Source organism: Centroberyx gerrardi, chromosome 17, assembly GCF_048128805.1.
Source record: "Centroberyx gerrardi isolate f3 chromosome 17, fCenGer3.hap1.cur.20231027, whole genome shotgun sequence".
Taxonomy (NCBI): domain Eukaryota; kingdom Metazoa; phylum Chordata; class Actinopteri; order Beryciformes; family Berycidae; genus Centroberyx; species Centroberyx gerrardi.
Genome location: NC_136013.1, coordinates 22,435,314 through 22,463,244, shown reverse-complemented (window position 1 = coordinate 22,463,244; position 27,931 = coordinate 22,435,314). Strand labels below are relative to the sequence as shown.

The 27,931-nt window shown below is 40.7% G+C and overlaps 1 protein-coding gene across 2 annotated transcripts; it reads right to left on the bottom strand.

Annotated features, from left to right (window-relative positions):
• Positions 1–93: 93 nt before the first annotated feature.
• Positions 94–27,321, bottom strand: LOC139914688 (serine palmitoyltransferase 2-like). Of its 2 annotated transcripts, XM_071903056.2 has the most exons (13): positions 27,038–27,321; positions 23,476–23,670; positions 21,686–21,840; positions 20,703–20,851; positions 19,237–19,361; positions 16,062–16,155; positions 15,261–15,366; positions 13,638–13,857; positions 11,877–12,003; positions 4,985–5,120; positions 4,270–4,399; positions 2,344–2,364; positions 94–2,223 (listed from the first exon to the last, which is right to left on the bottom strand). In XM_071903056.2, exons 1-13 carry the CDS (start codon positions 27,185–27,187, stop codon positions 2,047–2,049), a joined length of 1,785 nt encoding a protein of 594 aa, XP_071759157.2. In that variant the 5' UTR covers positions 27,188–27,321; the 3' UTR covers positions 94–2,046. The 2 variants fall into 2 exon arrangements, with proteins under 2 accessions (XP_071759157.2, XP_071759158.2); XM_071903057.2 differs by having other exon boundaries at positions 2,087–2,364.
• Positions 27,322–27,931: the final 610 nt, after the last annotated feature.

Genomic DNA, 27,931 nt, shown 5'->3' with positions numbered 1-27,931 from the left:
TGTCAGTGTTGAAGAGAGCATTTCTCCTACTTGTATTTTTACAAATATCATGGATACAGTTGCACTGTATAGACTGATGCTTCAAGAATGAACTTGATGGATTGTGTTAATTCCATGTACAGTTAGTGGAAGAAGGTATTTGCCATTTCACACAATCAACTGCTAATATAAGCTTCCTGACACCTCCATTTTGTAACTTGTATTGGTGAAATGATGCTCTGGCTATGGTGCATTATTTGGTTGTAGGATTACTGTTTATTGTGTGGAGAGGTTGTGGGCAAGTTCCTTTGTAGCTGCTGCTGATGTTAGTTCCTGCGGGTCTATTCAGCCTCTCATGGATGTGTTGAAAACCAAATAGTGGGCAGCAAGGCTACATTGAAGTGGAGGCACATGAACTGTGCAGACAATTTGCTCTCCAAAGTGTACATTGCTATTTAATGTAGATTTGCTGACTAACTTGATTGGGATCCTGATCAATAACATGGTGTTTGTCATTGTTCAGTCATTTTCCATTTTGGCACAACTCTCTGTTGAGGCGAGCAGGCATCAGTGCATGTTCTTCTGTTCGAGTTGTGGTTTGTATCATTTTCAGTGAGCATGACTGTTTGGCTTTGATAAATGATATAATGTTCTGCTCAGTAATTCAGCCCATTGTAGCAAAGCATCAGACATTTTAACCCGTCACCTCACCTCCCCAAATGAAAACATGTCATGAGTTTGATGTTATTATAGTACACTTATTGCATTGATAGGGGTCAATATCTAGTGTATGACAGCTTTTTCTGCGATTTAGATATTTGGCAACTTTTTTGTGGTGCTTTATCACCACCATGGGCTTCCATGGCAACTAAAAATGTACCTTAAAGAGTATCTAAACCCCACCCAAATCTCTGGGTGGGATTTAGTGGAAACCCAAACCCATATATTTGGTGAAGACTGACACCTAATGGTGAAGAGCAGGGCACTGAACTGGCCATCTGCTATTGACTGGTCTTTGTGCCAGATGATGTCACCTTCTATAGAGTACTCTATTGAAGGCTTCACCAAAGATATGGGTTTGGGTTTCAGTTACTCTTTAAATATTCTAAAAAGAGAATGAAAATTACATGGCAAATACATTTGATGAAAAAGCCATGCTAACGTCTGTCATATTTTTCCTGAAAGGTTGCGGGGAAAGGGTCCACTTTTAACGTCCGAAACCACCTCAGACAAAACTAGAAGGCACTCGGTAGAGCGCAAACCTCCTCCAACGCTGAACAATTCTCCAACTGTCAAGGCTGCAGCCTCCGTAACGGTCTGTTTGTTTAGCATTTGTCTTCTGGGTTTGATTTTCAGACAAAAGATCACAAGAATGCAGTTTACCAGACGACTTGGAAGTCCCGGATGTCGGACCTTCCCCACCAGCACATGAACGCAGCATAATAGTTACGGCTAATTGTCTAATGGCGGAAATCCAAGAGCTATCTGTCCACCAAATTTCAGCCAAATCCATTTGATACTTTTTAAGATATCGTGCTAACAAACAGACAGACAGGGGTAAAAACATAACCTCCGTCCAACTTTGTTGGTGGAGGCAGAAACTGGAGACTCTTATGGCCCCATGTAAACAGTCCAACATCCAGTGCTTTATAGCTATGAAATTAGCATTGATCTGAAAGGTACTGGACAAGGAAGGATGGGACAAGTCCAATCATATTGGATTTTTGATTACTTTTAGGGGGAAAAGATTCAAAGCACTCTAATTTTACTCCAATAAAATTGCACTTTAGACTGATTCTATGAAAAAATCCCAGCAGCTTACAATTTCAGTGAGCTTTGGAAACTTCTGTTCAGCTCACACACATAACCACAAATGGTATAACACAACATAGGCTACAATCATAAAAAGCAAATCAAGACAGACATACATCTTTTCCAGAACGCTACATTGCCACACAATAATACCCAACAAATATGTCTTAGACACAAACATGATTAGAAATCAGAAATAAAAAATAGAAAACAAAGAAGTGCTGTTAGTTTTTTTTCTTCTGTTTAACACAAGTTCTATGCGTTTAAGTAAGGCAAAGTAGAATTAGGTGACAGTTTAAGTTTTTTTTTTGGTGATATCATGGCAAGCTTGTGACAAGGGGCACCTGTGCACGTTTCGGTTCTCGTTCTGGGTGGAAGACTTGCGATCCGTCTTGATCTGGGTTTTTTTTGGGACGGTTCCGATCCACACCACTTTAGAAGAGGAGCAGGTCATCAGTCGTCAATGTCTTCATACACATTATTGTCAAAGGGCCGTCCCAAAGACGGTTGTATTCTGTGTCTGGAGTACTTGAGTTGAAGGAGATCTCCTACCTCGCTGATGACACTCAGTGCCTGTGGACATGGACAACCAACAGGTGTCAATATGAATGACAATATGTGGCTCTAATACATTTAAAGCTGCACTAGGCAAGATTTTTATGGAAAATACCTGTCTTATCAGCTTAAATCACACTATTCGAGATGCTGTAGATTCACCCTATTTGCCCAATTTATTACTAAGTTTACTCACATCAATATTACATAATTTCTGGGTAATGAAGTCCTTCAAACTTTAAACAAAATCAAACCATTATATTCTAGTGCTACTAGGGGGCGCCAAAGTGCGAAATTGCCTAGTGCAGCTTTACAGAAAAAAACAATGGGAAAAAGCATCAACAAGGTAGTTGGTTGCTAAACCAATCGAACAGAACAAGCAAAGAGAGACAAACACAAGCTAAACCCAAACTCAATTAGCTGTACCATAAAACACACCTAGCTTTGACATTGAGTGTGTGTGTGTGTGTGTGTGTTCTTGTGCTTCTATCCTTGTGAGAGTAAGTTTGAGTTTTAGACCTTGGGAGTGAGGGCATTTCTGTGATGTGAGGTAATTTTGGCCAGTCTTCACTTCTTCAAGAGGTTAGTTTAGGTTGGGGTTAAGAGTAGAATTAGACTTAGGTTTATGTTAGAGTAAAGGTTAAGGTTAGTTTAGGATTAGGACTTGGGTTTAGGTTAAAGTTGATTTAGTATTAGGTTTAGATTAAGGTTAATGGTTAGGAAATGAATGCAGTCAATGGAAGGTCTTCATAAGGACAGAAGTACAAGGATGTGTGTATGTGTGAGCTGACAAAACTGCAGAAGCTCACCAGTGGATGAAAGAAACACAGGAATCGATGTGACACATCAAAGAAAGACAGAGCGATACAGAGTAAAAGGAGAAATTGTGACAGCATGACAGATACAAATGTCACAACACTCCCCCTCCCCATCGTTGCTCCGCTTATTTTGAAGAGCAAGAAGAAGAATAAGAGCCAATAACAGCCCTTGATAACCCAGGACACCGAAGGTACATGGTGTGCACCTTGGCCGATTGAACTACTGAGACACCCTGACTAGATGAAAAATCCCAAAGTATGTTCTCACATCATGTGACATTATCTAAATTACTTTTATACGAGGAGAGGATTGATTGAGGAGAGTGTAAGTTTAAAACCGGGGACTGGAAGAAGAAGAGGAGGCAGGTCTGCAGCGAGCAGCTTTCAGCAAAGTTAAACGAAGAGGCCTTGGGGAGAAGCAGATCAGTCGGCATTTTGATGTGTTGCCAACAGCGATCCGAGCGCCGGGGACTGCATTTACATAAACCATCACAAGGAGTAAAGGCGATGGACAGTGAGCGGAGGTTTAAAGTCCACAGACTCTGGGGACATACAGTAAATGCTGCACAATAACCTGGGCAGCAGACTAACTGGCTCTTCATGGCGGTTTTTATGGAGTCGCATCGATTGAACTTTTCCTTTTGCGGTACTCTATTAATCCCAGAGAGGGGGAGATTGGTTTTTTTACTTGCCCCCTCTATAGGGATGCCAGACAGCAGGTTTCAGCCACACAGCTGGTAGGGATTCACTGTCTTAAGTGACTTAAGCAGACATTTGGGGTCATCAAGTCATTCCTCTTTTTCAGTCTTCAGGGTCTTTACACCAACTTAGAGTGTCTTCCATAAACTTTGCAGCACAACCTTGAGCAGAAGCGGCACCAGCCTTGAAGGCTAATAGTTTGCCCGAAGAGAATGTAACTTCCAGCCAAATCCACTACAGAGCCAATTTCTGTGGAAGCAGTGAACTATTTATCCAACAAGGTAGGGTCACTGAGTCTGTCTTTGGTCTTTTTGTCTATGCTATCAAACTCTCAGAAATCAGAATGACAGATCTTGTTTCTTATCTATATTAGGCTAGCCTTTCAGTAGTGAAGGTAATTAGTTACCCTGTTGAGCATGTCTTTCGTGTGGGCGGCTGAGATGCAGAAACGTGCTCTGGACTCGATGATGGGCGTAGCGGGGAAGCCCACCACCACCACCCCGATGTTCCTCTTCAACATCTCCCTGCCAAACGCTCTGGTGGGAGGCAGAGGGAGGGAAAGAAAATGGCATGAGGGCAGAAAGACAAGGCGATTAGGCTTAGACAGATATATTGGCCTCTTTTGAAAAATCACATCTGGTCCAGTCACCACTGATGTAAGTATGATACAGTTTAGTTTGATTACAATTTTATTGTAGAATTGATCAATACTACACTGGTTGTCTGTGGGAAGTCCTTAACCTGAAATGATTCTAATGCCACATTTTGATTAGATTACACACAAGCAAGATGTTTCAATATTTGTTGTAGTATCCTGGGTTTAGGGTTAGGGTTAACAATCTGGGGGAAACACTGAATGATTTACATTTTTTGGTCACATTTAAAGATTTCACAACTCATTTTGGAATGAAACTTGCCATATTCTCTAGTATTTATAGTTTCTAACAAATGAGCCAAACATGACATCTTTGTAATCAACAAATATCATTAACCAACCCTTTCACTCAGTACACATCTTGTGACATTATGCATCACATCATTAACTTAAGTGCAGTCCTTAGATCCTCAAGGGGGTAAAAGTGTTCTCCAGTAACAGTAGCTGGTCAAAGTCAGAGGCTCACCCTATCTTGGCTGGCATGTAGAGCATCATGGGTACGACAGGAGAATCGTTGTTGCCATAGATGATAAAGCCCATTTCTCGAAGCCTCTTGCGGAAATAGAGTGTGTTCTCTGCCAACCGTTGCACCCGTTCAAGGCCTTGGGATGACAAACAGATGAGACACTGTGAGACATTAGAGACTACAGCAATGTTTATAAGATGTCCATATACAGTATATGCCGATTCTTGATTACTACAAAGTTAAAGAGTAACTAAACCCAAATCTGTGGTGAAGCCTGACACCTAATGGTGAAAAGTAGGGTACTGAACTGACCATCTGCTATTGGCTGGTCTTTGTGCCAGGAGATATCACCGCCTGTTGTACTCTATAGAAGGTGACATCACCTGGCACCAAAGACCAGCCAATAGCAGATGGCCAGTTCAGTACCCTACTTTTAGGTGTCAGGCTTCACCACAGATTTGGGTTTGGGGTTTAGTTACTCTTGACCAGAATGTTGTTGGTTTGAATCCCCAGACCAACTGATAAAAGCTGTGTGGGAGACATATTGCTCTCTCTTCCTCAGTAGCCACTGTTGAAGGGCCCTTGAGCAATGCAGTTGAACAGCTAGAAACTATCAAGTGAAAATGTACCACACAGTTTTATGAAATGTTCACAAAGGACCTATCACCAATGACCATCTAGTTATTGTACAGTGAGAGAGTTGTTGGTTACACATCAATTCAAATTACTGTATTTTCCATGAGGAACCTCATTTGTGCAGTGTACTGACAAGACAAATAGGAAAACAAAACAACCATGACATCAGCATCAGTCATCAACATAATAGATAGTCCTTGTCTGCAAGCATAATGAAAATACTACAAAAAACAACACAATACTACTGCAATCCTAGGTGCAGTAATAGTGCATTAGTAGTAGTAGTAGTAGTAGTATCAGCAAAGTGAGATAGTTTATGACCCTGTAAGATTGTAGAAATTTTGTACACTGTAAAAACTGCAATTTAGTGAAATCAACTCATCTTTAATCATTAACTCAATGTACATATTTGCGTTTGTCAATTTCAACTTTTATGGGCTAGTTATCAGCTTAATGACTTATAATCATGAGTTCATGTCTTGTGACTTTAAATTATGAGTTGAAAGGACATCTTACAAAGCATTCACTAAACTGATCATATTAAGGTTTATTAAGAAACACTATTAGCTTATGAGCAGACTTCCCAGTAAGCATTTTATTAGGGTTAACTCTCCAGAAACTCTTCCTTCTTCTGGTTTGAATGAAGTTATAGGATGGAGACTTGTTATGTATCTGGGTGTGGGTTTTGTATGCGAGTCAGTTTCTGGTGAGAATGAAAATAATGAGAACCATGATGAAAATTGGTATCCAGTTCAATCCCTACCCCCCCATTTCTCTAGATTTTGGAAATGAAGGTGAAGTGGCTGTTCTCTGTTAGACCTGCAAGTAGTATCCACTTCCTCCACTTGCATCAGTGCAGAATCAGCTGCATACTTAATGCCAAATGGTGTAATAATCATGTGAGACATGAACAACTGACACTGAAACCTCCTCACTAGTGAAAGAGTAAATAACACTGCAGTTCATCAATTAATGGATTCAACTAATAAACACTTGTCAGCATGACTGGACATTTGCTGATTGAAGGTATTGTCTTAAGTTCACTCACTTAGTTTTACTACATTAGAACAACTCATGATCTTTGACTTGAATATGTTTTGCAGTGTAGCTAAAGCACAAATAATTTTCAACGTGACACATTAGTTTTGACTTAATGGTAAGTAGTTTTGACGTAACAGGTGGCCAAACGTTATGTTGTTTCAGTATTTATTGATGTGTTATGAATGTATTATGTTGTTCTTACAAGCATGGTAGCTATTTAAAGAAAATCTGTAATGAATGTCTTATAAGTCTAGTTAGCACAACTCACTACTGAAAGATTACCAAAAGGGTGGAATCAGTAGTCATGAATGTGCTATGTCACTGTTATGAAGCTCTTGCATCTTGCATTGTAAATGTATTATAGCAGAATAAAAGTATTACCAGTTTTAGCAATGCTATTTGTTTCTCCAAATCTGTTGTGGATTGTTGAGGCAGACAGGGAAACTTCTCCAATAGTCAGCTCCATGTTTATCTTGTCCAATTAAATTCTAAAAAGGAGCTGTTATATATGACCTTTCAGAGTTAAACAAAGACTATTTTGCTTCCCAAACATGCTCTCTTTACTGTGATCTTTCTTGTATAACCAGGTTGAAAATGTGTAGAAACAGAGGGGAAAAAACACAATACTGTGAAAAAGGCTGAAAAGAGAAAAATCCAATTATCCAGGCGCCATGTGGAGATCATGTTTTGGCCTCTCTAATTTCGCAGCAAACACAGAACTACACTCCCACTTTACAGCACACACACAAGTTTAGGTCAACAAAGCACTTATCCATAAATCATTTCTATTACATGCAGATGTTTGCTGGGACATGCCAGTCCCACAATCTGTTCTTCTAACCAAATAAATGATACATACCAGACAAACAGGGGGCAAAATAAACTAAATCTTTATGGCTACAAAATGCTGCACAGATCAAATTTACCATCAAAAAAGACTTGTAGGCAGATTGATCTGGACCAGCCTTCCAGTAATGAAGCCAAATGCATAGCTCAACCAATCAAATGCCAAGCAAAGATTTCACAGCCATCCTATCAGACAAAAATAACTTTAAATCAGCTTGGGTGTCAGTTGCAGTACTGTGTGGGAGAAAGTTAAAGCTCCCATATTATTCAGTTTTCATGATTTTGTTTTCAAATGCACTATGGCTCAGGATAAGAATAATGTTCTTTATGATGTTTTGGAAATAAATGTAGTTGAGTTAAAAGGGTATTTATTGAATGAATTTGAAGACCTCACAATACTGGACCCTGATTGGCCGAAAAGCAGTGGCTCCTCTAATTCAAATGAGGTAAAACTGCTGAGTGGAGGCTTTCCAGTTCAAATACTGCAGACTGGCCTGATTGGATGGATTTCAGTCTTTCTTTAGTGAGGGAGCCAATCAGGACCAAGTCCAGTTGCAATGCATTTACTTAGTCTGAAACTGCCTGGGAAAAAAGGATAGATTTTTGAAAAAGTAATAATTTGAATGTAACCACTCAAATATAATTGAATTTTAACAATATCTTCATTAAACATCATTTGAATTCCTATAATAGAACCCCTTTAAATTCAGCTTCTGGGGCAGCAATAATGTGAAACATGCTGGCATGATGCAAAACTACTAACTAAATAAAATGATGAAACAAACATCATTATCGGCTTCATCCTCATCATGTGATGTCTTTGAAGGAAGTTCAGTTATGCAAGCTGCTTGCTGTCAGCCAGCTGAGGTTAGCTAGCTTAATGTGCTTGGCAAGCTGACCAGCAGCCAGCCGGCTTTCCTTTCCTTCCCATAATATTTCCTCCAGATCAGTGCTGATCTGCGTTCCAGTCACATTGGACGGCAAACTGTGGCTGTGTGCGTACAAATATCTGCACCTCCTCCACACAGTACAAGTCCCAATAGTAGAAATATTGGACGGTCCTTTGCTATTTAATTTTATTCGACCCCACACACACACATACAGATACACACACACACACGGAAACAAGGTCTAGAGGATCTTGAGCAAGAGATGAGCATAGAGTTTCCAGATGTTGGGACCGATTCCTCCTCACTTCCTACGCTGAGGACGTGTGTGTGTGTGTGTGTGTCTCTAAAAAAGTACAAATCATCACACTGCTTTGGACGTTCCCCCATTGACATCAGTTCATAGGTTTCTGAAGGTGAATTTTGACACCATAGACACACACCTCCACATATTTTCCAAAGCCTTGAAATTCAGTTTCTGACACCGACATATAGTCACACACACACACACCTGGCAAGACCTGATGTCTCATTTCACCGCAATGGGACCCAGGCTGATTGGAGAGACAAGCAGAGACTGTGACAATCACACACACACACACACACACAGACTCACACACACTTTGCTATTATTTATTCCTCATTCTCTAAGGCAAGACTTTGCAGATCCGCCTCAGGAATTTCTGCGAAGATGGGAAAGCCTAAGGAACATTTCACTCTCCAAATGTTTGGAATGTGTGAACTGACTCCAGCTGAAACACACTTCAGTGAAAATAAATCATAGTTCCTCCAGTAGTGTGATAAAAAATGATCCCACTCAGACTACTTTGACCAATACACATGCAGAGATAAGCCATTATTAGGCTAGCCTACTGAAAGTTTGTGACTTGAGGTTATAGGTCATGTTAATAATTAATAACTCTATGCTCTACATGTCTTTCCAAGCTCAATAGATCTGCCAAGTTAGTTGTAAAGGTGGAAGATGAATCAAGTGTTGCCGAAGACTGATGGAAAAACTATGTAACAACTGGCAAACTGACAAAGAGAAACCCAACATGAACTGGGATCAGTTCATGTTGGGTTTCTCTTTGTCATTAGCCTGAACTCTGATATTGAGTGTTGGCCACTAGATGGGTCCAGTTATGTTACTTTGATTAGATAACTAGTTGTTGGTTTGGAGGCCTGATCAGCTAAAACTGATTACACTGCAAAAAAAGCATCCATCTTAACAGGTCATTTAGTCTCATATTCAGCCTTCAAATCTTATTTTTCTTAAACCAGAGAAAAATTGTGCCAGTGAGGAGAGATAATGAAAAAGAAGATAATGATAAAGAAAATGACACCTGATTCTACAAAATTCTTGAAGCAAGTTGATTTGCATTGGAAACTCCACTGGCAGATTGTTGTCTTATTTTAAGAAAATTCTGATATTTAGGACTCAATAATAGACTACATGACTTGTTAAGATGGAGATTTTTTGCAGTGTTGAGTTATATTAACGTCATATCTGTAACAGTGTGATTTTATAGACACTGAACATTGCGCCTGGCAAAGTTTGGCAAAGCAGTTTTGTTGAGGTGGGCGACTTTATGCAACAGTTAAACTAAATTTACTGACTTGTAACATAAAAGAGGTTCTGAGCCTACAGAGCTAAATCTACAGGATAAAAAGGCTACTGGGAAAACAAAACCTAACATGAGAGAGATTCAAGCTGAGTTGACTCAGCAAGAGCAGTTGACTAACAAGAGCACAAGGCAACACTTGCAAAGCATCGACTAGTCGCTTAAATCTATTTATCTGGACACTGTTAAGCAATTAAATCTTTTTCCCCCCTATGGACTTTATTATTTTGCGAACCAATAGTCATATTCCTTTTCAGCTTGAGGTCTTGTGTTACTTTTGGGTTTCAGTGTCAAATGTATTATTATATTAATACATTACTGTGAATGTGTTGATTCAGCGATCTTCTATAACACACTGTATGCACACTGTACTCTGCTAAATGAACTATGCAATTTGAGATTAGAGAAGCTGAAAACAATGAGGGGTATTCATCCAAACTTAAGCCCACATTATGAAACTTTGCTACCAATGCACTTACTGTATATTGATCTCAAAATGTTTTTTGTCCATTTCTTAACTGTCAGTGTAAGAGGTGAATCTGAGAGGAATGCATTAGGTAGTTTTAGGGTCTGTTATAGGTATTTCAGCGATATTTGTTACCCTTTATCTCTGATTGGATGATCTGATTGGATAAACGTGTGTGTTGTATCTACCTGTGATCCTCTGACAATAAATCACATTTATAATCATATTAGAAATTCAACATTATAGCTCCAACGGACTTACTATAAATACAAATCTTAAGGAAATTGTTTAAATAAGCCACTGTATGTGATTACAGCATGCATTTTAGTGTTGTATATGAATGTAATTAACTTAATGAATAACATCTGAAAAGTCACAGTAAAATGAGCTGATTTTTGAACTGCTGTATTGTTTTTGCAGCAGTCTGCTGTAATCAGTGTATACAGAACCAAATAAAAGTCAATGTCAAACCCAAATACTATACAGAAATACACTATTGAAACCCATGAAACTCTTGTCTTATGGATTCCCTAACCCATCTTTATCTCAGTTGGTTAAGCAGTTTAAATACAGGCCATAAATATGAGCTGAAAATAAGCTCTGCAAAATACACAGCACCACTGAGGCAGTCTCATGAATTAGACCAGCTTGCACTGTCCCCTTGTGGCAAGTGGTGAGAAATACACCACAACCAGCTGTGTAAGATTTGAATCTGTTTAAACCTTCTCAACAATAACAAACAAAAGGATACCACCAAGTCGGTGAAACATGTAGGTTGTGTCATCAATGGATTGTTTAGTAAAAGAACACATTCACTTCAGTAGATGTGCACAGCATGGCCTAAAGTTTTTGTTTCAAAATATCTTCTATATTTTTGGATGATAAAAATCAAACACTACACACGAGAGATTCCTAACTGAAACTACGACCCCACCGCAAGTTTAATATAGCCACACTCCTTATTTAAACCTGTTTTTAGCATCACAATGTCATACAAAATCACTTGATTTTGATTACAAATTAGCATTTGTACAAATTTAGAAGGCGGAGGACATTAGTCAATAGCGCTTAATGGCATTGGAGTCCAGTTCCTGAGGTTTCAATGAAGAAGAAAAAAAAATAATGACACTCTCACTACTACACTGTATGTGAAAATGCAGCGGGTGGACTTTTCAGAAGAGTTTGTCCTGCTCATTTTCCCTGCAGGCTTCCATAGTAAATTAGACAAAAGAGAGTCCACTAAAAGTGCAACTTGTTGGAGTGAGCCATTTTTTTCATTAAAACCCCAGGAACTGGCCTCATACTTTGTTTAATATGTTGTTTAATATTACATTAGGATCTGAATCTCAGTCGGGAGTCTTTATCAGAATACTGTTGTCCCTTTGTGAACTCACCTATCGTGGTGCCGTCCTCTCCCATAATGCACTTCATAGAAGTGATGATTTGCTCCACCACAGGAGGAGACATGGAGGTGGCGTAGACCGCACTGTGGGAATGGGAGCGCAGGTACTCAATCAGCTCCTAGACCCAGCAGATATGCAGGATTTAAGTAGATATGCACACACAACACTGCTCTAACAGCTTTAAATTAAGTCTTTAGGACTCTTTGGTTTGTAACAAAGAGTTACACGATGATTTAGTTTTGATTTACTGCCTGTGTAATGAACTAAGAGTAGACACCTCTCTCTTCCATGGAAAAAATGAGGACTTAAAGCTGCAATAAGCAATTTTCCGAAACACTAGAGGGTTACAGAAACTGCAACACATTTGTAAATAAAGCACAGCAAAGCTCCTGCACTACGGGGGCCCCTAAGGACAAACCTAGCAAAGCACCGTGCATAAAGGCTAACAGCTAAGCTAACCGTACCTACGGAGAAGTGTCACCAGTTTCACTTTGCCAGAACTTTCTCCTGCTTAAGGTTACATGTCCCACAATGAAGTGAAGAGGTAGGTAGCAAGTTTACTAGCTTAACAAGTTTACTCGTTCACTTCATCGATTCCACCATTAAATAATTTTTTCAGGGATGGGAGGGGGAGAGCGCTGCTTTTAAACAGCGAGGGAGGAGACAAGCTAGTTTTAAAAAAATGAAAAGCTGCTGAATGGGGCGGGAGGAGTTTCGTTCCACAGCGAAATTTGACAACAAGCTTTAGGAAAGAGGAGAAAACAGCAACACAGCTGCTGCTGTGTGGATACTGGTTTATATCATTATGTCTCAAGTAAATCTCCACATAGCACACATTAGCTTTAAGATTGGTTATAGGGTCTGATGTCGCTTATTGCAGGTTTAAAGCTAATTTAAGTCCTCATTTTTCCCCCACATACACAACTGTTTCAACTATGGTCCATCCATATCATTTTGCTTCATTTGAAAACCATGCACTTTATTAACCATTTATTTGAAAACAGATTAACGGCATAATTGTAAGATATGTACATAACTTCATGACATATTCCTGAATTCCTGATTCCTGCCTTAAGTCAGCTTTCTTTGAGACAAACTTTGAGAATGCAGGTGAAGGTAATGTGATGACATGTAGGTGACAAGGAGCTGTATTTCTGAAAGCAATTTCACAATTTTCTCATTTACACTCATTTTAAAGTGGTAAACTGCTGCAAAGCTGTTCACAATGGAAAGTTATGTCTTTGATTCTGCCACCATCATTTTCAGCATTCCCTGGAGGCAAAAACAATTCTTCGTCTTGCAGGTAGGATTTCTTCTAGCATCCAAAACAGTCCCACATATTTCACTTAGAAAGATACAAGTAAGCCTTCTTTTGATGACTTGATGTCAATTCAGTGATATCTCAGGCATGTAATGGAATGGGGTAATTATGACAGGAATGCAGTGCAGATGCACTTCAAGGCTGTGTACCCACATGGCTGGCATGACAGGCGTTTTCTATTCCTTTATCTGACAGCTTTTGCTTTGTCGCAAAATTGATTTTTTTATATAACTGATACTGTACATTGCGATCTTAGGTTTTTCTAACATGCTAAACATTCTTAGTGAGATAACGTTGCATAAGTAACACTATTGCAACGTCTCACCGGTTACTGTTACATTCCTAGTGCCTACCTACTACTATCTCTCCTCTTTTGCAAGTTTTTCTTCATTACTCCACCTGCAAAAACGAATGCAATGCTCATTCCTCACCCTCCTCCCTGCGATGTATCCCCCTGCGGCGCCGAAGCTCTTGGTGAAGGTGCCCATCATGACGTCCACGTCGCAGGGGTCCAGGCCGAAGTGATCCACCACGCCTCTCCCCCTGGGCCCTAGGGCCCCGATGCTGTGAGCCTCATCTAGATAGAGGTAGGCCCCGTAGCGCTTTTTCAGGGCAATCACCTCCGGCAGCCTCACTATGCTGCCCTCCATGCTACAGGGAGGAAAGAGGGATGGAGAGTAGTGTGACAGCAGTGTCAGTCACTACGTTTACATGGACTTATTCTAAATACCGCTTGTGCTGCAAAAAGCCGCAACTACTCAAATACGCAAATACTCCGATAGAGTCATCGGAACAACAGTGAGTAACCAGCTGAGTGACCAGTCCTCTTGATTTGCCTGGTTATATGTGTTCTATGTTTAGCGTGATTTTATATATTTATTGACTTTGTGCAGCACTTTGATCAACCCTAGCTGTCTTTAAATGTGCTTTATGAATACATTTGACTTGACTTTGATGTGTGGATGGTAAACGAGCTTGTCGGCCGAGAAAAGTTGGCCATAGCTGAACCTTTCATGGCCATCTGCGTCCAATAGCCTATCAGATTTTCGCGCTTCCTTGCTTTCCAACCAATGTAATTTCATCTCATCAACAACAGTTGTGTTTGGCAAGTGAAAGATGGATGAGAAGCTAATTACAGCTATTCCAAGCTTTGTAGTTCTGTGCGACCTTTAATTGAAAGACTACAGGAAAAAAACGTCTCAAAAACGATACTTGGAGAACAGTTGCATCTGTCACTGGGATAGATGATAAACTCTGAAATCATGTTATTGAGTGTTGGATTTTTAATGCTGCCTAATTAGCGCTTGCTCAGTGTATTTCTGAGCCACAAATCTTTCTAGCGATGGCATTGGCTCGCTAGAATGTAAACAACAATTTAAAAATGTCATTACAAAGTGCAAATAATAATTTCAGTGGAGAGCTTGTGAAATTGTGATGGTCAAGCGGTCTCATTTATGATTACTACAGCAGAAAAAATGTAGCTAATACCGCGATTCATTTTTCTGCCCCACGATACATATTGCCACATTTTTGTATTGCGATATATTGAATTTCGATATACCATCCCATCCCTATACAGAGCCAATTCAAACCAAAGTCAAAATGACTTACTGAGAAAATTTGATCCCCTTTGAACATTCTGAAACATTTACCAATACACAGGATCTGATGAAATTACCACCTGTGCTATTACATTAAGCACAGTGCACATGTTGAAACTGGCATGGTAAGGGGGTTAGTATGGGTAAATCATTGGGGTTATCAAGTGGGAACCTCCCATCGCAGAGGTATTGCTGCATTAGGACAATGACACCTTCAGGACGTTAACTATAAATGCTGGCATCCTGGTATGTTCAATGACTACCGCCCTCATATCCGCTCTCTGCACTAATAAAACCTACTCTCACCAACACATTACCCTGCACCAACCCTTGGCTTGGTGACTAATTCCACAACCTTGAAACAGGTTGCTCAGAAGTTTAGAAACCAGTCAGATAACCTGAATTGCTTTTCTAAGTTTTAGTATGGCATCTGTGTAGAAGGAGTGTGGTCACCTGTAAATGCCCTCAACCACTATGAGGATCTTCTTCCATGGCCTGTGAGTTCTGGGCTGGCCGTGAACTATGGCCTCTCTCAACAGCTTCTCCAGGCTCTGCATATCTGACAGGAGGACCAAACAAGAGCAAGGACAGAAAAGTACAGCTCAAAACTGGCTTAATTTACTCAGTTTAGTTGGTATTACTCATTTTCCCAAAGTGCACACTTCACACTCTCAAATGCATGGGTTCAAATATTGGTTCATGCAATGCTGTCGTGTCCCAACTTTCTGTTCCTCTTAACGATACTGCAGAAATAGTAACTAAAATGGAAATAACACATCTTATGATCAGCGTGTGTGTGTCTATCACCTACTGTATGGTCAGTGGGTGGGGGTGTATATCCTACGTTGTGTGAATGAAAGTGGTGAGTTCAAAACCACCACAGACTGACAACATGCAGTATATGGAAGGAAAAGGGCAACATTATTGGTCTGCATACATAATTGACAAAAAAACTTATTATGTTGGAGTATACAAAGAAAGGGAAAAGAGCATGTGATAGAGACATTTAGGAAACACTGATACATTTGGTACCATAGAAGAGAGAACTAAAGAATGGATGGATGAAAATAAAGGCAATCTACTGAAACTGAGGGTAGGGATAGGATGGACCAATAAATACAGACAGAAGATTGGAAGACAGAAGACTGGAGATGAACACGAGGATGTGGGTGGACAGAGAAATGAACGTGTAGATGCAGGTAGGAGACAGAGATAGATAGCTGGGTATGGACCTATGGCTGGTAACAGACTCACTGTTATGTTTGAAGACTCTGATGGTGGAACCGGAGAGTCTGGCTCCCAGGACCAGAGAGGCATGGTTCAGTTCGTCACTCAGAATCAGACAGCCCTGCAAGACAGCAGACCTGAGTTCAACTGAATTTACAAATAAGTTTGTTGTTAGTCAACTAAGGTAGCAGATGGATGGTGTTTGCCACATAGGATAGTAAAATGACCACCAGCAAGTTTAGATAGTGAAAGGAAAGTATCCGAAAGTCAATTTTGTACATATTTTGTGAACCAGTTGGTCAGTCTGGGAATTGTTCTGATAGTATTATTGTGTTTGCATGGGCAGGGGGCTGAGTTTGGACTTGGAAGTGATGCGTGATGAGGGTGTGTGACAGTGTTTTGTCTGACTTGCAAATTTCTCAGACTTATAACTGCACAGATGATGGATTTTGATGAATTTCATGCAGATGTAGCCTACATATAATATAAAGACGGTATTCCAGCATGAAAGAATCTAATCCAGGATTGCATCTATTACTATCAACACATCTCCTCAGGGTGATTTGAGTGGACCTCCATTTGAGCAGAGGACTACACATCAGCAGGAGGCCATCGTCAGCAATACTCTCCTGAGAGCTTGAGCTGCAACATTACAGCAGGCGAAGGCGGACCTTCTTCCAAAGACCATGCAAATGAGCGCACCTTCCCTGCTTGATATGGTGGAGCACCGTCTGAACCCTGATGTCAGCCTTCTGCCTGATGCAGGTGGGCATCATTGCCATGCCAGCACTCAGCTATCAGCAATGTCCACAAACCTCTTTCACAGGTTGCTGAAGGGCTCACTACTCAGTCTCTTTGAGGAACAAAATAACATCCACCCCTTACTGACACAAAAGTCACACCTAAGGCCAGCGGACATCCAATGAAGAAGGAGATCAAGGAGACGCCTGTTGATGTGACTCCACCTCTCAGGAGGGTAAGACAGAGGTCCTGCAGGAGGCGATGAATAACCAGAAGACAAGAAGGAAGGAAGATACCAATGTCTCTGTGCAGAGAAAATATTCTAGAGAATAAAAAGGTAGTCATGACTGAGATGCCATCTCCAGGGGATGAGGTCTACTTCACAGAAGGACTTCTGAAGAGAAGATAGCCATGAAAGAGTTGAGGGCTCTTCAGGCTCAGTATACAGCAGCATCCAGGAATGGAGTCCCACAGAATGCTGCCCCTCTGAATGGACATTCAATGAAAGAAAGTCCGGCATCAAATCTTGCTGCAAATTGATAGGGAGATTGCTGTCTACTGAATGGAAGGATGGGGCAGAACCTGATGTCTCTCACATCTTTCCAGGCTGTGGCAATGAGTGACGTAGGAAATGTTAGCGAAAACCAGTCCCAATGTAAAGCCACCTTTCCATGCCCTTTCCATCAGCTTTAGTTATGGATTGGCCCCATGAGTCCTGGATTGACAAGGAATTTTAACGTGTCTCTTCCAATAGCTATATGAGACTTGATATCTGACATAAGAGACCATGAAGATGAGCAAAACAGATTTAGTGTAATTTAGTGTAAAGATGGAGTATTACCAAACCATCACTGTCATTTTGCAGCCTTATTCATAATGCCTGCCCTGTATTAAACAGAGTTGGGATCTTTTGCATCTCTCATAGACCAAAGAAGGTGTGATATAATCTGGCCAAGACACAGCAGGAAAGTTAATAAGAGTGAAGCTGACAAGTGGGTGGCCAAGCCTCCCAGAAGACCCTGTCAACTCTCTCCAGCACCAGCATCCTGTGGAATGTTCCTGGTACTCCTACTCACACCAACACAGTGGATGTGTTTTATTAAAAGACTTACTTTAGTCGACTAAGAATATTATTATCCAATCAAATATATAACAAGTACTTGTAAATAATATGCGTTGATTGAATGATTAACAAAAGTATCTGTTAAATTATCTGTTTTTAGATAATTGTTTCAAAATGTTATCAACATCACTAATAATTATATGAAAGCTGCAATTATATGCTCAGCAAGGTTTATACTCTAATCATTGCATCAACGCATGCAGTCTAATCACTAACTTAATGGCTTCATTAACTATGGTGAGATAATTACATTGAGAATTTCTCAGAGCTTTTCATCATGCCAAAAAACACCGTACCAAATACTTTAAAAAAAATAGCTAAAAATGTTCAAGCATACCTCAGTGGCTCTCAGTGTTAATGTACTAATCAGTTACTGTGTGTATTCTGCTGCTAATTTGACAGTTGTATTAAGTGACACACTCCTAGAAAAAAGGGTCACAAAAATGCCAATTCCACAATTGGCCAAATATCGGCAGCAAAAATAATATTGATACCGATATTGCTTTTTAAAGCTGATACCAAAAGTGAGCTGATATATCGGTGCATCTCTACAATTTACCAAATATTGCTGTTCTCAATAAGTATTCAACTTTATAAGATCACTCCCAGCCATTGAAGCACTACATAGCATGGAAATCTGGTATTGCACTACAAGGGGAGCCGCTGAGTGACTTTTGTGTATGTTTAAAACTTCAGACTTTTCAGCATTGAGTTTGCATCCATCATTTCAAAAAATAATCGAAAGCAGCAGTCTCATATTTGTCAACAGTCTAAGCCAACTAGGTGGTGAAATATCTACTCACTGATATACTTTAACAGCAACACAACAGTACATCTCATGGCTGAACTTATGTTAACCTTCCACTCAGACATGCAGTGGAGCTACCAATCGCTTATACCAGCAGGAAGAGCTTCCTCTTGATATGCGGCCAAAATGTGTGTGTGTGTGTGTGTCTGTATGTTAGGTGCTGGAGGTGACCTGTGATAGCATGGTGTTATGGAATGTTTTGCTGGAGTGTAGAGTTAACTGTACTCTACACTGGGCAAACAGGTCTGCTAGGCAACAAAGTAATTTCCATCGATGGCACACAGATAAAAAATTCACAAGTGCACACATGAATGCAAACATTTATACATGTGTATATAAAGAGAGAAAGAGGGAGACAGAGACAGACAGAGGAAAAAGAGGAAAGACAACTGTGACAACAGGGAAATCTGACCAGTAAGAAAAGAACTAGAGATGGAAAGAGCAGAGATAAGTAATGGAAGGGGAAAAAATTTAACTGCAAGGACAAATCACAGCTGCACCAATGAAACACAGATCATCTCTGGTCCTACCTTGCCAGTCAGCGCTGGTATGTTCATGGAGTTGGTGGCGAAGCCCATGCCGAAGGCCATGGCTGACTCCACGCCCAGGAACTTAGCCACCAGTTTCTCCATCTCCTCATGTCTGTCCAGGTTACCTGAGGCACAGACATGGGTCACCGATGAACACATACTGACCTCCTTTTAAAAGACAAATGTGTGGTGCACCGCTGTTTTCCCATAGTTTGACATTTTTATTGTTCTACTGACGTCCATTCTCATCACAGTGTTCAAGGCTGTACTCTTGACTTTAGTGTCAACTGTGCTTTAATAGTTCTGGGAGCTAGGCTATGCACATTCTAGAGTATACCACAGAAACAAAATGGTTCCTCATGGAACCATTACAGGTTCTCTGAATTTAAACTGTAACTGAAGCAGATGCAGGATTAACTTGAAAAATGATTAAATCAAGTACAATGCTATTGATTATACAGAAGCCATATAACCATGTTACAGCTCAAAAAGCGTGATTTAGTGCTGATTCGCTCTTTAAAGACTAGATCCAAAATGAAGTAGGCATTCCTCTACTGGACTGCTGTTGCCCTACTGGTTTTGTTCCTGTAGTGATTAAATCAGTTTTGGTATGACCAAGCATGCCACACATGCCCAACTCACCCATTAGAAAAAGCATTGCCTCAACCGCAATTTGGGCAGATAAAAACAGTGGGTCACGCACTGCACTTTAACGACATAATGACTAATGTCTAACTATCAAACACTTGACCTCCACAACACAGCCAATGCGATCCATACTGACTCTTTATGATCAGAGCAACACCCGCTACCAACTTATATACTGCTACTTTCTCCATTTTCATTCTGGTTGTTGTTAATTGGTCGGTTCACCAAAACATTTGTTTCACATCATGAGAGCTCCTCTAAAAAGTTTAAACTTTTACAACTTTAGAGAGCCCTCTGCCTAAAAAGAAGCCACGCATAGTGCTTTTTCCACTTCATTATCACCTTCTTCATTGCTGCCAGGAGATGCAGTCAAATGCTATTCAAATAAACCTATTGTTGCCACCTAATCTGTTCTTCACTTGGGGTGTGAGAGATTAAAATATCTCAACGCCACAGAGGCACACTTTGTCAAGCTCCTTTAAGCTCACCCAATGGACCTGTTTCTAACATGCATCTTTGATGCACCTCAAGGTTCTTCTTCCCTTAAGAAAACCTAATATTTACTGTGCAGGAGGTATGAAGGCAAGATCAAATATTAAACAAAGCTTAATGATATTTGCATTGCGCAAAAATTTGGTATCTAGAGGGAAGTCAGTATGTCGGTTTCCACTGCTCTCCCAACAAACAGACTGGTCTACGATGCTTTGTTTACCACAATGAATTCATCCGTGCAGGTTTCCGCTGCTACGGCCAATCTGCGTTGCAGTGATAGTCATGGCGGTGGGTGTGTCTGTGTGTGCTTTGGTGTGTGTATGTACCCATCTCCTGCCTGGTGCCAGCCACTCCCACGCCGTACTTCGCGGTGATCTCGGCTGCGGCGTCGGCACACGGGCCTGTATTCTCGGCGAAGCCGAGGTAATTATAGGAGCCCAAGTTGATCACACCCGATATGACCCGACCCGTGTAGCTGAACGGGAGCGGGGGATGAGAAAACAGGAAGGGAGAGATAATGAGAGAGAGGAAACCATCGGTGACAGGGAGTTAATGTTCGTGCAAATTTATTCAAATCGTTACCATTGGTTTAAAAAAAAAGATTAAACTGCAGTGAAAGGCCGGACAACTTCTGTCTACAATGTAATTTATAAGTGACCACATCAGATTTGTGTGTTTAGACAGTATAATCATTGGTTCTCATAGTAATGATGTAGGTGTGTGCACTAAGGGCTTTCTATCCAACAAATCTGGGAGCTAGAAACAAGCTAGTCATCACCCTAAGCTGTAAAACAATAGCATCAAGCCACTGGATGTTTTGTTATGTAGTCAATCTAGATAACTAGAAGCAATTTATTCTCTCACTTGAAAGACACTGAGACCAAATCACTATTAACGCTACACAAGAAGCATGTCCTTGGAGTAACAGCCGAGGCCAAATGACTAAAACATCTTTAGAAATCTTTCACTTAGCGGTAATTTCCTCTTTTGCTTCAGTTGTCTTTTGTCATGTTGCAACTTCTGGTTAGTTCTAACTAAAGAGAGGGTGTGTAACTTTCCCTGCTTACTGTTACTGCAGGCTAGTAACATTGTCCAGTCCTTCATCTGAAGGAAATGGGTCACTTTGCTTGACATTTGTACGAGATAAGAGTGTTAGCACGATTAGGAATAAACCTCAACAGGGACTTTAGACATACACAGTCCACTTCCCTTTGCTATTATGTCCTCCTGCTCTGCCCTGTGTCTACTGAGGTCAACTTATTGAGGCTGACACTTGTTACAGACTTGAATAAAGATGTGTCTGTCTCACTCAAAAGTCCAGTTGTAGTCGTGGGAAACCCGTTCCACCAGGTCCATCTTGGCCCCCGGGACGCTGCATATGGGCCGGTTCCAACTATCCCTGATCCGCATGTAGAGGTTTCTGGTGTAAAAGTTCTCAAAGTCCTGATAGAGAGGCACAAAATCCTAGAGGTGGATGGAACGGAGAGAGCACGATGAGGGGGAGTAGACGTGGAGGTGGATGATTCAGTGTCAGTGAACGTAGGAACGGTCTAAAACATGGCTCCAATGTTTGTCTTATTAGTATGAAAACTACAAGCAAGTTCAATGAACTGCATGCCATCCATACTCTTGGAAAGCTGAACTGGAATTTAATCCTGCTAGATATGTTTAACACTTAGCTTAACACATGACTCAGGGAGTGTTCGCTTCCTTTCAAAGCAAGCAGACGGAGTTCTTGGGGGAAACGTCCGTGGGATATCCTCAGGGTGATTAAATGACTTCCCCGCTTCTTTCCCCACTAGCTTCCTTTCCTCGACATGACCAAATATCCCAAAACAATGGGCTTCATTTATCAGACATTATATAACGAGTCACTTCAGCCAAACAATCTGATTGGTCAAGGACGTGTTCCAAATGTGGTGATAACTCAAAACCCAAGTACTTTCTCTTGGTTTTGTACACTACTCTGAAGAAAAGCCTTGCCACCCTTGGAGGTCTTTTGTCCTATTATGATAGCTTTGGTGATACTTGGCATGTTGTACCTAGTTTGGATTTGAGATTTTACAATCTTTTAAAGTGGAAATATTGATAAATGGGGCCCCCAAAATCCTTCATGGTCCGCTAAGTAATACAGCATATGTTCAAATATTTTTTCTGTTTGCTACTGTAATATCGCTTACAGGTGACTGGCCTTTTAAATAAACATTCAGCTTGAGGCGATACTGTTAAAAATGTCTGAAATATCAAAGCAAGCACCATAGCTTCCAGTGGTGGGAAGCTGCATTTCAACTAAAAAGTTGGCATACTGAGTTCAGTCCTCTGTGGTCTGCAACTGTAAGTATCACTTCGCCTGATTCTCGTTAGCAAAACATCACAAGTGCATTTTATCATCAGTTTGTAACACTAAATAATGCTCTATATGAGGCAGCAGGCAACACAAAAATCGGTTCCATTCCTGAACCTGAAACACATCTGGGACAGGGCTTTTGCTCAGGGCGTTGTCTACTTACATTGCGCTGAACAACCAAAACAATCATAACATCCAGTCATATGTAAGCACAGTATGCTGTCTTCATTAAGCTGGTGTCTGCTGCTGTTGAGGAAATCGCTTCACTTGTAGGATTTATCACTTTGTTTATCTGATGAAGTTATAGAGAAGCTTTCTCAAGCGTGAAAATGCCAGCTGCAACTACTTAAAACAATGTAGCTGCCAAAAGACTGGCAGCACCTTTTTAGCCTGAAAAGCATCCAATCAGAGAGGGCACCAAATGTGTCTTGCGTTGTTAATGGAAAGGAACGTAAAGTTATGGGAAAATGGGTGCACCAAAAAAGTAAATTACAACACTTTGTCACAAAATAATTCCTGGAATGCTCTGAACATCACAGATTGATGATATATAACAGTGTAAGAGTATCCAAGGGTGGATTTTCCCTTCGGCTTCTCAAAGTGGAGGCCAAGAGGAGCTATGCCATGTTCTGTTGGAGCGAACAAGGGAACAGATGAATAAAACAAGACTTGACACCACAGTGTTTCTGAGGAAGTCTAACAAAACGGGCATTCCCTGCCTCACTATATCCTTCTATCGGACCTTCTCTTACCTTTTGTTCCTCCCTCTCCCTGGCGATGTGGCACCTTTCAATCTTCCAGTGGCGAAGGAAGTCGCGGAGGTAGCCGAAGACGGTGAGGATGCCGTAGCCCATGTAGGTGAGCACCGCCACCAGCATGGGCGTCTGCTCGAACGACTCGTCGAAGGGACGGCTGTACAGGCCGCCATGATGCGATGCCGCTTGGACCTGGGCACCATGGAACCAGGAGATGTCAGTGTAGCAAAACATCTGGGACTTTATTCACTCACTTTGTAAAAATCACAGCACTTGGTTCCTATGCATCAAGTTCCAAAGAAAAAAGTACTAATTTGGTATCAGATATAATATAGTAATTCATGAACTTTCCTATTATAGTTGACCTTCATGTATTTCTATGGTATGAAGTAAGATTGGAAAACATTATCAACATTCAAGAGCTACATTTGTCTTTGACCGCAAATATCTGTTGAAACGATGAAACAATTTAATTATTTTTTACAAATGTTACGTTTTTATTTAGTTTCAGTTCTAGTTTTAGTATTTTTGGTACGGATGATATTTTATGATGATAAAAGGTATGATGATAGAAATTCAGAACAGATAATTTGTAACTGTTTGCAACAGGTATTGTGTAATATACAAACAATAAATCATAAATTATTTTTAATATTTAATTTACATTACTTTTTCTATTAGTGTTCAGTAAAAACTGCCGAAAATTCCAAATTATTTTGTTTTAAAAGTAAACAAGATTAAGTTCAGTTTTAGCTTCGTCACAAAGTTTCATTTTTGTCTTTATTTCAGTTTACAACAATGTTTTTAACACCCAGTTTTATCATTTACTATAATAACCTTGCTATAAAGATATGCCGTTGAGGTATCTGTTGTTGTTTTTGTTGTAAAAAAACAGGCCCACATATGATTGTGTATTTGAGCTATGAGTGTGTGTGTGTGTGTGTGTGTGTGTGACCTCCTCTCCTTTTATCCTAATGAAAAAGCTAGCGGCTAGCGTGCGTTTCTGCAACTCACTTAAGAGCCGACTTCACTGTGTGGCCTTCATATATACAGCACGTGCGAGTGGGAGGAAGATAAGGAGGCCTCCCAAGTAATAAGTTATGGTTTGGTCGTCCACTAACTATAATGTAAGGCAAACATTGTGTCACTGCGGCCGGAGGAGGACGATTTGAAAGTCAAATAAGGGACGAGTTGGCTGTGTGAATCTGTGCACTCCTAGCTGGGAGATGTCAGAATTACAGCATGAATTTTGAAAATATGCTGTAAATCATAGAATGTTTCAGACGCAGATCCGCTAACGAAAAGCAGGCGGTGTGTTTCTGCAGCACTGTGCGGGTTTTAAACCACAACATATGGATTTGAGGATACACACCATTAACTTCACATCTCCATTTTGTTTAGACAGTGTTTTTGCAGTGGTGAAGGGGTAGAAAGAGAGAAAGTCATTGTGTTTTACAGGCACACACTACACTACACTACACAGGCCTTATGTGCTCATGACTATTAGGGACTACATGTGACTGGTCATGCCTCTCTCAAATACCTTAGAGACTAGCAACGCTGACATCCGCATGAACCGCGATCAGCTGAGAGTCAGTCACCAGCCGCTCGATTTCTTAGCCTTATGAAACAGGGGAATCAGGGGAAGGAACTGGTCCTGTGTCGAACACGACTACCCACAAGGCCTTGCTTCCACATGGCCGGTGAAAAGAAAGGTTTAGGCATCCCGCTTGAAACCTATCAGCCCTTATTTTCCTTGAGAATCTCCAACTGGAGGCGACTACAGTGAGTTTGTTTTTGCCAACAACTACTCGACTGAATAAGATGCCGACGTCAACACAGCAAATATCCATGATGGCTGACAATCACTGTAAATTGTGACCTTTTGCTCATTTTGTTGACCTACAAAATTACTTCAAAATGCATTTCTTGGGAATTATTTTGTCTGAGTTCTCTGCAAAGTACACTATTCTATAAAAGTGGAAAAGTACAACTGTTCAAAATAGTTCCCTAACACCCCTCGATGCAATTTAAAGATGACATCTGAATCACACTTTCAAATAAATTCCTAAATTGATAGGAAATAAAGAAATTTCCTTTTCACACTGATATAGAACAGTAGCACACAGTAGGACTCAGACCAAAATTACCCAATAAAGCAACAACTTTGTAGAAATCACAGGGTGTAAATGCGTTTGTGTGTGATACTATCTAATCATGCAGCCACAGAGGACACATTAATTGGAACAGTTACAGAGGGTACACCCAAGGGTGGAAATTTCATTAGCCTCTTTGGAAAAAGCTGTTTTGCACTATGCTTGCTGTCTCAATGGGCCTGAACTGAACAGGTGCATTGGTGCAATGTTTACTCCAGTCTATCTAATCACCAGCCAAACACAGCTTCATACACAGTTTTAAAGAGAACCCACCCACTTTGAGAAATTAGAATTTTTCCAAACTTTACAGTAATTTAGATGACAACTGACAAATTTGTCACTCTGAGAAAAAATGCACCCCTGAAAATGAGCCAAATAAGTAAAGAGAATACCATATTTGCTTAAATTAATAATATGGCTCCATTGAGTCTATGATGTATAATTTTAGTAGGAATCATGTCAGCTCTTGCGAGAATACTCATCCAATATACCTGTAATCACAAATGAAATGAAGGCTTGTGTACTGTCACTACTGGTTTCACTGTAGGCTACATTGCAGTCTGTAAGATAAACATACTGTCGACCAGGATGAGATGCAGCTTGCAAACTTGCTAACAGGCCAGGCAGAGACAGGCGGACTGTACCAAGCTGTTCGACTGGCTTGGTTGGTTCAATTCTCTACAGCTTCTGATCTGACGATAACTGGCCCCGATGCGTGCTGTGCTCTCTTGTATGGACAGGACAACATGCCAAACTCCATTAAAGAACTGTTAGTTTAATGTGGTTTCGCTTATTGGCAAAGGTACATATATCATAATAAGAGTTGAAGCCTTTTCTAAATTGTTACGCTCTACTGTTGAATTCGGCATACCTATAATCCACAAAGTAGCACTTTAATTCCATAAAATCTCAACTTTCGGGATAGTCTCGGCTCTTTTTCTAGCAATCTTCTTCCACCAGGATACAACAGGGGGGCGGTAGCGAGCAGGGTGAACTAATGTGAAAAGTTGCGATTTTATTGAAATTAAGTGCTGCTTGGTGGATTATATGTATGCCGAATTAAAGAGTGGCTCTTAATGATTCAGAAACGCTCTTCAATCATATTTTCAAAGGTACGTATCTTTGCCGATAAATGAATTCGCTTTAAACTGCCAGATGTTTGAACGGACTTTGGCGTCAAAATAGAAGAGTGAACGGGACGTATCGGGCTACATGACAACAAACTGTCAACTTATCTACAGCAGAACGAACACACGCGTAGAGCAGCAGGCCTGTGGCGTTTTAACACGGGAATAAATGACGGTAATCTCAGTAGAAGCATCGTCTGGGTGTCTCCGGGTCCAGACAATAGACGCTTCCCCGGCTTCACCCATCTCTCCTCCCCGTCCCATCCCGGGCCTCACCTCCTCCTCCTCGGGGTGGCAGTGCTGCTTGGGCTGCTGATGGCAGCGGTGGAGGATCTTCGCCAAGCCGTTCCTCTCCGGTTTCAGTCCGTTCTTCACGCGCTGACACACTTCTCCGTTGGCTGGCTTGGTCGCCGGGCTTTCAGTCATTGCTGGCCAACGATTGTGGATCCGCGACGGTAACTTGCATGTAGGGACACGGAGCCTGCCTGCGGTGCAAAGCGGTGACAGTATCCGAGCTGGGAGCGCGAGCGTTTACAAATACACTAAAAACTCTCTCACACACTCTCACGCACACACGCATACACACACAAAACACACACACAGTAACCTGAAATTCCAGACGCCCAACACCGGAAATCAACGCCCATAGTGACTGGTGTGAGCCAGTAATATCGGTGCCCGCAAGAGGGGGCGTGGCTTACCGGGCTTCACATGTGCAACGGGAGTGGTCCGGTGTACGTGAACTCTAGTCACCTCTTACAATGTTTTGGCCACGTACAGTAGCCTACTTCAAAACGTGGGGGGAAAGGGGAAAATATTTGTTACATTAAAAGTAAAACCAAACCGAAATCTGCTTATCACACACTGCTTCATTTCGGTGTTTGCTGAATAAACATAACATAAATTATTATTGAAATACTAGAATAAAGTTACTACTACTACTACTACTACTAATAATAATAACTGTAACAACAAGTTTTAAAAACAATATTTCTAAAATCGTTTAACAATCAAATAAAAGCAAACATACTCACAAAATTAATTACAAGTAATATCAAGATGGAAAAAGGAAACATAAGAATAGAGGCTATAACCAATATAATCAGTTCAATAATAAGATTAAAATACATCACATAAAAGCAAGTTTATGATAGTAAGTTCTAAGAAGTG

What these genes read in the sequence shown, in the direction of transcription:
- LOC139914688 (XM_071903056.2), bottom strand. Translation starts at nt 27,187, where the DNA reads ATGACTGAAAGCCCGGCGACCAAGCCAGCCAACGGAGAAGTGTGTCAG. An exon ending in CAGAGTCTTCAAACATAACA is followed by an intron (nt 15,367 to 16,061) that starts GTGAGTCTGTTA and finishes TCCTCCTGTCAG; the next exon opens with ATATGCAGAGCCTGGAGAAG. An exon ending in TACATGCCAGCCAAGATAGG is followed by an intron (nt 4,400 to 4,984) that starts GTGAGCCTCTGA and finishes GCCTCCCACCAG; the next exon opens with AGCGTTTGGCAGGGAGATGT.